We start from the raw sequence: 11,230 nt of genomic DNA, 5'->3' as shown, positions 1-11,230 counted from the left end.
AACCTGCCTGCTGGTATCTAGGCAGTGGGGACCACGCAGAGAGCTGTTTTGCTCCTTTCATATGTGGGGTTTGGCCCCATACCCTGGGGTCTAGACTAGGCTCTGCCACTTGGTGGTTATTGTAACAGTGGCCGAGGAGACTCAGGCTCAGGGAGGTTTTGGGGCTTCTCGGGGTCTCATGGCTTACATATGTAAGCCACCTCTGGCATCCAGGAGTCTTTTGGGAACCAAGATTCAACCCTCATGCTCAGGGAGGCCTGCCCATTTTACAAATCCCTTCCCTACTTCTGCAAATATTTACTGGCCCTGCCTGAGGGCTAGACCCAGAGATAGGGCTGGGAATGCATCCACAGGCAGTCTGTCCTCAAGGATTTTGGGGTTTATTGATGAGTTATTGCAAATTAGGGTACTTGGTGAGGATATAAGCCCTAGGGAACTAGTCCTGGCTCCTTCTCTCCCGTTTCTTTTCTTTCTAGATCCAGAACCTGGCAGAGCAGGCAAGGTGGGGAAGCCTAGCCAAGGGAGCCTAGGAATAAGGGGAGCCTCCAAATAACCCCCTTCTAGGCCAAGGCCAGAGCACCTGATCACAGGGAGTGAAGTGCGGGGACGAGGGTAGGACAGCTGATAAGCTGGGAGCTTCCCTGACCATCTCCCTAGGATGGGAGAGGGTGGCTGAGGCTCCAAGCTGGCTGTCTTCCCAGGAACCTCTGCGGACAGGAGATCTGACACACATTTGGAAATTGTTGAGTCAGGAACGCAAGACTCCTTCAATTTGCTAAATTTTGATGGCCTCAGTTTATCTGTTTCCCACCAGCTACAGACAACCTGGAAACAAAGGCAGAAGTGCCAGGTCTGGGGAGAGGTGGAGATGGGTGGGAGAGGGGAAGAATGCTTCCAGAAAGAGAGAGCTGAGCTGGGCTCCACGGCAGGGAGGGACAGAGACAACAGGAACATAAGTGTGGGCTGGGCAAGCCCAGAGATCCCAGTACCCTAGGCTGGGAGCCATGTAGTATGAAAGACTAGCTATGGGCATGGGACTCCAGGTCAGACAGACCCGGATGCCAGAAGCAGAGGTCGCTTCCACCCTCCACTTGCCTATAAGCTTTGGGCAGACCATTCAACCTCTCTGAACCTCACTGGTCCAATCTGGAAAATGGGAACAGTGACAGTATGCAAGTTCCCAGATGGCCATGAAGATGGAATGAGAATACACAGAGGGCTTAGATTAGCACAGTACCAAGTGCATACTGAGTGGATATGGGCTTCAAGGTTTGCTTGGCTTCAGGATTCCCCTGGGTCTGCCCTCAGGTGGCCCCACACTCTTCATGTCCCTGTTCTTCAAAACTTGGGGAAATCCAGATGCAGCCTCTGGCACCCAGAGGGATCCCAGCCTCTGGAATCCAGCAGGTCACAGAAAATGGTCTCAAATCCTGAGAGGGGCAGGATTAGACCTAGCTTTGCAAAAATTAATGAAAAATCAAGAGTCTATGGATTCTGTTTTGCTGTGAAAAGCTCAGTGAGGAGGGGAAAGACCCTTCCTGGTGGTGAGAGGATGAGAAGGCTAATCTCAGGGGAGAGATCCTGGGGGCAGGTGGAGAAGCAAGGTGGAGAGCTGGGGACCCAAGCCAGGGAACTCACCCAGCTCTCAGCTTGGCAGACTAGAGGAGAGGCATATCTTCACTCCCTCAAGTGGAAGCCACCTTTACACCCTCAAGTCCTCCATACATCCTTTTGAGCAAAGTCCCCTTCTGCAAAATGTGCAGTGACCTTGGGGCTTATTCCTTAATTTCTCTGAGCCCCAGTTCCCCATCTGTGGTGTGCAGGCTCCTCACACGTGGCAATGGGGACAGGAGGACAGGCTGGTCTGGGACTACCAACATCTACTTCACAGGTGGAAATAGGGGCCCAGAGAGAGCTACAACCTTCACACAAACACACCCCGCTTAGAGATTACACATGAAGTGGCAGGACAAGAACTCCCTTTGCCCCAGGCAGGTATCAGATCCCAGCATTCTGCCCACAGCCTTCTGACAGTGGGGGGTTTGGGGGGAGGAGCTGAGGTGCCTTGTGAGGTCCCTGAGTACATACTCAGAGGGTACAGGTTCTATTATCCTCCTTTAACTTCTTAGAGGAAAAAAGCATTTTTCTGTCAAAATCAGCTACATAATTAGTGAAACATTACCCTGGTTCTATTTCTCCTATGACAGTGTAAAAATGAGACATTTTCACCCTAAGACTGGAAGATTTCAGCAAATACAAATGTTTTATTCTAACCTCAGAAGGAATGTTCCTTCAATGGTCCCTCCTCACGAAGACTCCCACCTCAGCCAGTGTGTGTCCCACATTGTGCCACAGTGATGCCTACATAGCTGCTGGGGCTACAGAGGGCAGTGGCCACCTTCCCTAAGCAAAAGGTGACCAAGGCAAGTGAGGATATGGCCAGGGCACCCAGCAGGCCATGCCCCTGGCCAGCCCTAGAGATAGGAGATTCAGCACCCCTGAGATTCTGTCCCCCTGGAGATGTCACAAAGATAACAAAGGAATAAATGTGTGTGGGAGACAGGAGGGGGGACATATTGGACTACTCCAAGAGGCACAGTGCAAAGACCCTAGGGAAACTTCTAACTCCATCCCCCAGACCTGCTCTTCCTGAAGCCAACAGCCAACACTGTATCTGCTGGCATCGCTCTCAATTCACTTGGCTTCATCCATGTCCCTGCAGCTCCCCACACAGGCTTGGGTGAGCACAGGCATCCATTACGTTACTCAGTCTTCTCCCAGGAGAGGCAGGGGCAAGTGGCTTCCAATCTCCATTGGTGCCCCCTAGCACCACCACCCCGCCCCCCGCCAGCCCCTCTCTCTCTTCTGCTCCTGTTCAGCTAGAGGGCTCTGAGGGTTCCCAGACCCAGCCAGCTTCTGGGAAATTCTCCTGGTCTCTGATCATGCCATGGAGCCATAGCCATGAGGAAGGGGAAGTCCTCTGAGAGACTAGGGTAGTAACCTGGCAGCACTGAGGGACACTCCTGTCATAGGAATGGGCAAACAGTGACTCATCCCCATTCTCTCAGGCCTCCCTAGGGTAAAGATGCACCCTGGTACAGGCTCAGCCTGACTAAAGGCTTGAACTGGGCAATGGAGTACAGTGGAAAAAGGTCTTCAAAGCTGAGTCATAACCCCAGAGCTCCTGTCCCTGTCACACAGCTGACTGTTCCCCTGGCACATTTACTAGCTAGCTCAGGAGTGGCATCTTGGGGCCCCCTCTAGCCAGTCTCCACGCTGCCTGTCTACTTGTGCCACTACCTGCCTGTCTGCTTCCCCAGCACTGCCCACGATCACTGCCCACCAAAAAAGTCTTCACTGCTAGAAGCGGGGGACCTTGTCAAGCAGAGCAGCCAGCTCCTCATCTTATAGATGGGTAGACTGCGACCTAGGAGAGAGGTCTGGCTCCTGATCCCCAGGGATAGCTGCGAGCCACAACTTGGCTGCCCACAGGCCAAGGGTTCCAGCCCAGCCAGGGCATGCCCCTGCTCGGTGACTCTGAGTGAGTTACTTTGCCTTTCTGAGTCTCGGTCTCTGCATCCATGACACTGGAGTGATACAACCCATTCTTAGATTCTTCTGTTTGTGGTTAGTGTGTGGGAAGCACTCAAGGGATAAGTGGGTGCTCTTATCCCATCCCCCACCCCCAACTCCTACTCTGTGTGCCACTGCCTGCCAGAGAGCATGGAGAGTACTTGCCAGTCCCTCTGTCACAGCCTGAGAAGGGGGATTAAACTTTATGTTGGGGGAACACCTACAGAACAAGTTGTGAGCCCCTTGTTGGAGGCTGAACCCTTAGGAATGGGGTGATGAGTGTGGCAGCTCCAGGCCCTGGCCCATTACACCCCTGAAAATAGCCTCTGAGGGTCAGTGAGGTGAGGGGGTCAGGTTCAGGGTGCAGGCTAGAGAGTCAGATGTTCTGGGGTGCTCATCCCAGCTAGTATGGGGCAGCCCATAGACAGTATTGGCTTCTAGAGTAGAGGTAGGTTGCATCTAACATTCAAGCCCTCCCAGACTCTCCACAAGTTCCTCCCACTGGCTCTGAGGCCCTGGCTCAGACCCCAGCTCCTCTCCTCAGTCTCAGCCAGAGAATCTTTGGGAGTCACAGTGCTCCTGGTCTCACACTGTTGTCCTGAGCAAAAGTCTCAAACCACTGAGCCATAAAAGAAGACCCAAAGGTGGAGGCCACAGTTGAAACTAACTTCCCACACTCCACAGAAGACACCTCGGGTTACAAGCTTGGCCCAAATGTTCCTGACTCCACTGCTCTGGCTGCCAAGGCCACCAGCAACTGGTCAAGGCCAGCAGCAGGAGGGGACATTGTGAGTGGCATGGGCACAGCCAGATGCTCCTCTTTCCTGCCCTACACCTACCCTACCCTGTTGGGGGGAGACTTTCAGAGTGACTAGGATGAATTCCCAGCACCCGCCCAGCCCCATCTGTCCTATGCCTGCCCTCAGCCTGTGGGCTGCAGAGAAGAGGCCCAGCTAAGCCTGAAACTCCTCAGAGAGAAAGTGGCAAGGTGAGAGAGGGGAAGGACTAAGTGACAGCAGGAGAAACAGAGAGGGGAAAGAAGAAATGGACGAGACAGAACAGAAAGTGCCATAAAGAGAAAGCAGCAAGGACAAAGCCCTAGCCTTAAAAAAAAAAAAAAAAACGCAACCCTAATACCAAACCCACAAAAAAACCCAAAATCAATATTCTCAGCATCTCTGGCCTGTCCAGTGCTAAAAAGGCCTCCTGAGGCTCCTTATTCCCCCAAGCAGCAGCCTCCTCTCATACTCCTGCTCTAAGCAAAACCCCCATGGTTCCCAGCAGCAGGACTTTATTCACAATCACACAGGGCCTAATCCACTTAATTCCAAAAGGGTGGGAGGGTAGGGGGTGGGGGAGTCCAGGATACAAAGTTCCTTTCACACTATTCTTTCTCACCCCACAAAGGGCTGGCTTCCCGAAGGTGCAAGATGAGCCCAAGGGAGTCCTCATAAAGACTGATAACACGCCACCAAAAAATGCACTCAAGCAGCCCCAAATGAGAGTTCTGCCCTCTAAGAGTGTCTACTGGCCTGTGCTGTATCATAGCAGGAACACAGAGATAGGTACAGCCACCAAGACTGAATCTTCCTTCCGGCCACATGTTCAAACTCAGGGTTCAAGTACACCACAGAGATGATGATTTTGCAAAAGATTCCAAAAGTGCCTTTTTGTCCAGGGTCACTCAGGGAGAAGGTGGAAGGAAGGATTTCAAGCCCAGAGCCTTGCTCTCTCTCAACCCCAGGCAGCCTCTCATGTGGGAACACATAAGATCTTGAACAGACAGGAGCAGGCCAGCAGAACCAAAATTCTCCTAGAGAATCACGGGAGCCAGTGAAAGCCATGTTCTTATTGTCCTAAGAGCAGGAGACCCACCCATGCAGGAGGGCTTGGTGCACACTCTTACCACACCTACGGCTGACTGCAGTCTTCAGCTCTTGCCTGGTGACCATCACCTTTGGACACATGGCAGCCAGTCACGAGGCTGGAACCAAAGGAGGTGGGGGGACTGCAAAGCCAGATGCTCCACCTGCTGCCCACTCACAGGGGTATCCCATGATGATATCCCAAGGAGGCCCTTGGAGAGAAAGATGAGGGATCCATGCAGGGAACTCACTTCCCCAAGTACAAACCTCAGCAGAGACACGACAGACCTCTGTCGTTACAGAGACCGGGCGCTTCCCACACAGCCTGAACTGAATGACAGCCCAGGTGACCCAGAAGCTCCTCGAGCACCCTGAGCAACAGTGCTCTACAATGGTTCTGATGATGTTACGAAAGAAAGCTCTGGGGGAAGGAGGGAGGATTTTTGCCCACTTTGTGAGGAAGGATACCAAAGATAGACAGAGGCCCCTAGGGGTGAGGTATGAATCTGAGTTGTGGGCAAATGGAGAGGGAAAGTGGCTGCCCTTTCTCAAGGCCCTTCTTCCACAGAGCCCTCAGTCCCTCTATGGCTCCCCAGGGTTTATTGGGGTCTGGACACCTGCCCTGCTGAGGTCAGCCACGTCCTGCCAGGACACACGACTGTGAGTAGTGTGTTGAGCTGGTAGGTGTTGAGCTGTCCAAACCAGCATGCTGTCACACACACCCCGTGCCCTCCTCTGTCATCCACATCCTTCTCAGATCAGAGGCCTGGATTAAAGCTGGCGGTCTCTTCCAGGAAGTCTACCCTGGCTGGCCCAGCCCTGACACAGTTTCCTCTCGCCCACTCACCAACCTGACTTCCTGCCTGTGGCAGCCTGGACTCTGCTGGGCTGGGCTTGTCTGAGACTCAAAAGGCTTGAGACAAACCACACAACCTTTCTGAGGCAGTCCCACAGCCGTCATGGCCCTTGTGTGCTGGCCTGCAGGACTACTTGTCTGCTCACAAGCAGACAGTCTTACACAGTGAGGAGAGCTGGGCAGATAGAGACAAATACCAGCAGCATCACTTGGGGCCCAGCTGGGGCTATCAGGGCTCCCAGTGGAACCACGGAAGATGATGACAGCACCCTTCCAGGGGCCAAGTCTTAGAAACCATCCCCTGTCCCCATAAACTATCATGAGGCACAGGGTGACTTAAATGCTAAGACTCTGGCATCAAACTGCCTGGGCTCACGTCACAGTCCTGCCACTCGTCAGCTGTGCATCTTGGGCAAGTCATTCGCCTTGCTGAATAGCAACAATTTTGTCCATAAAATGGGAATGACAAGAATTAGGTAACATAACACATCTCATGCATTGGGGATAGGACCCATCAGAACAGTCTGGGAAACTGTTGGCCATTTTTGAGAATATTAGAATCTGCAGCATCAAGGCCTAAAGACTGTGTCAGCTCCTGGATAGGGTGGGAAGACCCTGGCAGTCCCAGCAGCAGTTTAGGCTTTGAGCACAGCTTGCAAATGCATGGGCAGGTACGAAGCAGCTCAAACAATCTCTGCCAAAAACTCCACTATTTGCAGGTTTTAGGGTTTGATGCCTTTCCTAGAATCTTTGTTTAAACAGCAAATTGCCCACCTCTGGCAGTTCAGAACTTTCTACCAGCATGGTAGCACATGAGCTCCTCAAATTCTTTCCTTCCAGGAGAGGGACGGCCTGGGGTGGGGGTGGGGGAGGTGGTTGGGCACAGTGAAAGCCCTACTGGGGACTCCTTTGCACAGGACTGCCGACCCCTCCACATGCTTCCTGACTTGTTGACTCGGTAACAAATGGCCCCGCCAAGGCTGATCTGACCGGTCTGGAGTTGGTAGGTGAGGGGGTGGCTGCTGCCAAATGAGAAAGTACCGGCCTGCCTGGTGGCCCCACCCAGCCTCAAATCCAGCTCCACAGCACCAGCTTCAACAGGCCAGCCCCACCCATGGAACAATGTGGGGAACTCCCTGGCATGGGGACCCAGCACCCCACCACTCCATTCTATTTGAAGAAGAAGGGAAGAGGAGGGCACTGGGAGCCCTGGGGCCTCCAACATACTCAGTGGTCAGAGAGGAGGGCCCCTAGCCCCAGAGCCCAGAGAGCAGTGGTAGGAAAGAAGAATCCACTTCTTCCGCATGCAGAACCCCTCTGTCTTCTCAAAGCTTTTTAGGTTTTTATTTATCTAAGTGCCATGGCTACTTCTGCCTGCCCTGAGGCAGAGGACCACAAGTGGGCTGGGCAGGAAATCAGGAGGGGAAGAGATTCTGGCCTCTGCTATAATCTTAATCAAGCTACATGATTTCTGACCACAGACTCCAGGTCACAATTTTCACATATGTGATGAGGATTGAAGGGTTGTGTCTCAAATGTGGTGGGGTGACTAATGGGGGACAGATATACAAGGCTGTGCCCAGTTAGGAGTGAAACTGAGGCATACTGTTTCATTAGGTAGGCCTAGAAGGAGGCGTAGGCAGGAGGTCAGTAGGAGGCAGTCCCCTGCCCCCCATGCTTGGCGGGCAGTCCTCTAGGTCCTGCCAACGGGACTGCAGCAAGTGCTTAGGGGGGACTGAAGAGTGGAAGGACCTGCCAGCAGCAGAAACTGGCCTCAAGAGAGAATAGCTGAGTGTGAGTGAAGCCAAGATAAACCACAGCAGTGTCAGGAGCTGAGGGAAAGGGGAAGAGGCCCAGCTCCCCGGGGAGGAGCCTGCTCCTCCAGGGCCCCCAGAGAATAGCAACGGCTACAGGACATTGACCACAACTCTTCCTGTTTGATGAGGGCCTGCTACATTCCAGGCTTCAGGGTAAGCACTATCTGCCATCTTGTACAACAAGGCCAAGAGGACAGGCATGGAGAGAGGCCAGGGCACTTGGCCTGGACCACCAAGAAGGGCAGAGATGGCAGGGGGTAGAGGCTAAGCAAAAAAATGCCACCCTCTTCCTCAAAGTTAGAGCCACCACTCACAGTACACATACGATGTGCCAGAGGTTGTACTAGTGCCATCTTGGAAGATGGTAAAGACCTGCCAGATGGTAGAAACTTCCAGACTTGGTCACTGGAAGGGGGCTGGGGGCAAGAAAAGGAAAGTGTTGGAGTGGGGCCCACATCTAATCCATGTACCCCTTGAGGGCCAACTTAGGGCCAGGTCCTGAAGGTTCCAAGGCAGTAGCCCTAGCCATATTCACCCATAAAGCCTAAAGGGGTACAGCAGGAGAATTTATTCTAGGCCTGTCCTAGTTCACAGTCCAGAACAGAGAAAGCATTGAAGCCCTAGATTCAAGAGGAAGTGCTTTGGAAACTGTTGTAGTCAGAAGTTCCCCCCCCCAAGTCATTTGTCAAACACAGCATCTATGGGGAAGGGCCTAGACCCAGCTCTGCTTAAAGCGGTGCTGCCTGGGCCCACAATCTCTGGCCTCCCCCTCTATCCCTGCCTCGCTCACAGCATCTGGAACACCATAGGGGCTGGTCAGAACTCAGCCTTGGCACACAGGGCCAAAGGCTTGGTATTAAGAAGAGGTTCTCTGGCCTCATTTGGCCCCTTGCCTACCCAAACTGCCCCTGACCTCATAAGAGGTGAGAGAGCTATGATGGTGCTGAGGGAAGAGGTGGAAACTCCCCACTGAGAACAGCCACTTCCCCCTCAAAGGACTCAGAGGAGGACCCCAAACCCCACTTCACTACTGGGTTAGTAGGTGAAGAAGCTGTGCCTGAGACTCAGCCTTGCCAGCCCAGACCAGCCACCTCCAGACCCATCCTATCAGCCCCAGTGCCCCTAAGAAAGACACAAGGAGCTGGGCCCAGGTCCCTGCTCAGTTACTTGCAGACACTGTACCCTAAATAAGTCCCGTAGCCTCTCCAGGCCTGCACCAGACCCAGTACCAATTACTCTACAGGCACCATCACATTCCAAGCTCACATAAACCCCTTATCTTTCCCCCTGAACAGAGGCAGAAACCTGGTTTCCAGAGTCCAGGACCTAGTCCAAGGTCACAGAGTTGGCAAATGCAGGCCAGAGATTAGAGCCACGTCTGCAGAACCCTGCACTCAAGCTCATAATTGCAATGTCTGTAAAATGAGAAGATCCTTTGCTGTATTCTAACCTCCAAAACTGCTCTCCTTGCCATGATCTACCCATCCAGGTGGCCACTGGCACAAACCACAATGGAGTGAACTTCCCAGTGATGACAGATTCAAGGCATTCTGGGTATGAGGCAGGGTCCTGGGCCAAGAACTAAGTGACTTAAGCCAGAACTATGTGGCTAGATCAACCACCTCCAGAACTCCCTGGATTCCACCTGTATCAGTGAGTTCTTAGCCAGGCCTCCAGGGGAGGCTGTGGTGTGACATGAATAGATGGCTGGCCCACCCTCTGCCCAGGAACCAGGGTGGGTCAGGCTTGAAGCAGGGCCTGCCCCTTTCAACATGGGGCCGGTGACTCAGCTGGAGCCCATCAGCAGCTTCCTGCTCACAGACGTGATGGGCACCATCCTTACCCACCAGCCAGCCCTGGGAGTTTCCCACCCCTCCAGCCCAGGCAGGCAGGGGCCATAGGAGAAAGCAGCCCCACCCCAAGCCTTGGTGGGGACTCAGCCTCAGGCAGAAGGAAACTCAGATTCATTCCAGTCAGAAGAGCTTCTCATGAGAAAGAAGAAGAGGAGAGGGGAGTAGGAAGGGTGGGGGGAGGAGAAAGAGAAGAAGAGTTTCTCATGGAAGGAACAACCAAGCTGAGTAAGCCCCCACCCCCCCACCCCCACTCCCTGCCGGAACACAGAAGCCCAGCCAGCCCTAACCCCAGAGTCAGGAACCGCTCCTTCCCTGCTTCCGGGTAGAGCAGACTCTACTCACACTGACTCCACCCCTTGCTCTCAGGGACATCCTGAGTTTAGCTAAGCTGAGCCTCGACTTCCCCACCAGTAAAGCAAGGAGGACCAGGAGCCTGACCTTACAAGGTAGTGTAAAGATGAAAGGAGATACTGATCATAAGAAGCTTAGCAGGGGTCCTGGGCATATGTGCACCCACAAGCCTCTGCTGTTGGGCCCTCCGAGTCACCCAGGAGGGGTCACTGACCTTCAGGGCACACTTCTGCCCAGTACGCCTGTGGAAGCACTCCAGCACCTTGCCGTTCACACCCAGGCCCAGCACCTGCTTGGACAACTGGTAGTCATCGGTCACTGCGTACTTCTTGGGCTCCCTCCGCCCCCCGAGGGCAGGAGCGCCAGTTGAGCCGTGTCCGCAGGGTGCACCCTGCGGTGGCGCGGGGCCCCCCTGCTCCTCTGCTGTCTCGTCATCCATGGCCCCCGCGGGGCGCTCAGAGGCGACCCCAGCCTGGCGCGTCCAGGGCCACCTGAGGGAGAAGGGAAGAATGAGTTCCTCTCAGACTCCTCCAATACACCCCAATATTGGAGCCCTAGAGCCTGTCTGGGCTGCGGGTCGTGGACGGGGCCGGGAGTTCGGGACGAACTGCGGGAGAGTACAGAGGCGAGGCAGGAGGGGTGGTCGCACAACCAAGCACTAGGGAGTCCGGCCTGACACCTGACTAGAGGGTAAAGGGTCGGGCGCCAAGTGACCGTGAGGTTCTGGGAGAGGGAGGTGGAGGGGGCCCTATGAGGGCGTACCTGGCAAGGGCGTATCTGACAGCAGAGTACCTGGCTGCGGCGCCGGCGAGGGGCAGGGACCGCGGTCCCGGGAGCCAGCGGCCGCGAGCGCCTAGAGCCGAGTCGCGCCGCCGGCGGCCCACGTGACCGCCCCCCTCCTTTCCTCCACGCCCC

At 54.3% G+C, this 11,230-nt stretch overlaps 1 protein-coding gene across 3 annotated transcripts in view; it reads right to left on the bottom strand.

Moving 5' to 3' along the window:
* Nucleotides 1-11,230, bottom strand: part of MAPKAPK3 (MAPK activated protein kinase 3) — a 28,224-nt gene extending 16,994 nt beyond the window's left edge. For 2 of the 3 annotated variants that reach the window (XM_045050652.1, XM_023249100.2), the window contains exons 1-2: nucleotides 11,078-11,230; nucleotides 10,530-10,806 (exon numbers count right to left, since the gene is read on the bottom strand). In XM_045050652.1, the coding sequence (XP_044906587.1) occupies nucleotides 10,530-10,754 (225 nt within the window). In that variant the 5' untranslated portion in view covers nucleotides 10,755-10,806; nucleotides 11,078-11,230. The remainder of the gene's footprint in view (nucleotides 1-10,529; nucleotides 10,807-11,077) is intronic. The other variant, XM_045050655.1, reaches the window with a different exon arrangement.

Source organism: Felis catus, chromosome A2 (genome assembly GCF_018350175.1).
Source record: "Felis catus isolate Fca126 chromosome A2, F.catus_Fca126_mat1.0, whole genome shotgun sequence".
In the NCBI taxonomy this organism is placed as follows: Eukaryota; Metazoa; Chordata; class Mammalia; order Carnivora; family Felidae; genus Felis; species Felis catus.
The sequence above is the reverse complement of the archived record's forward strand: the minus strand, read 5'-3'. Positions and strand labels throughout refer to the sequence as shown.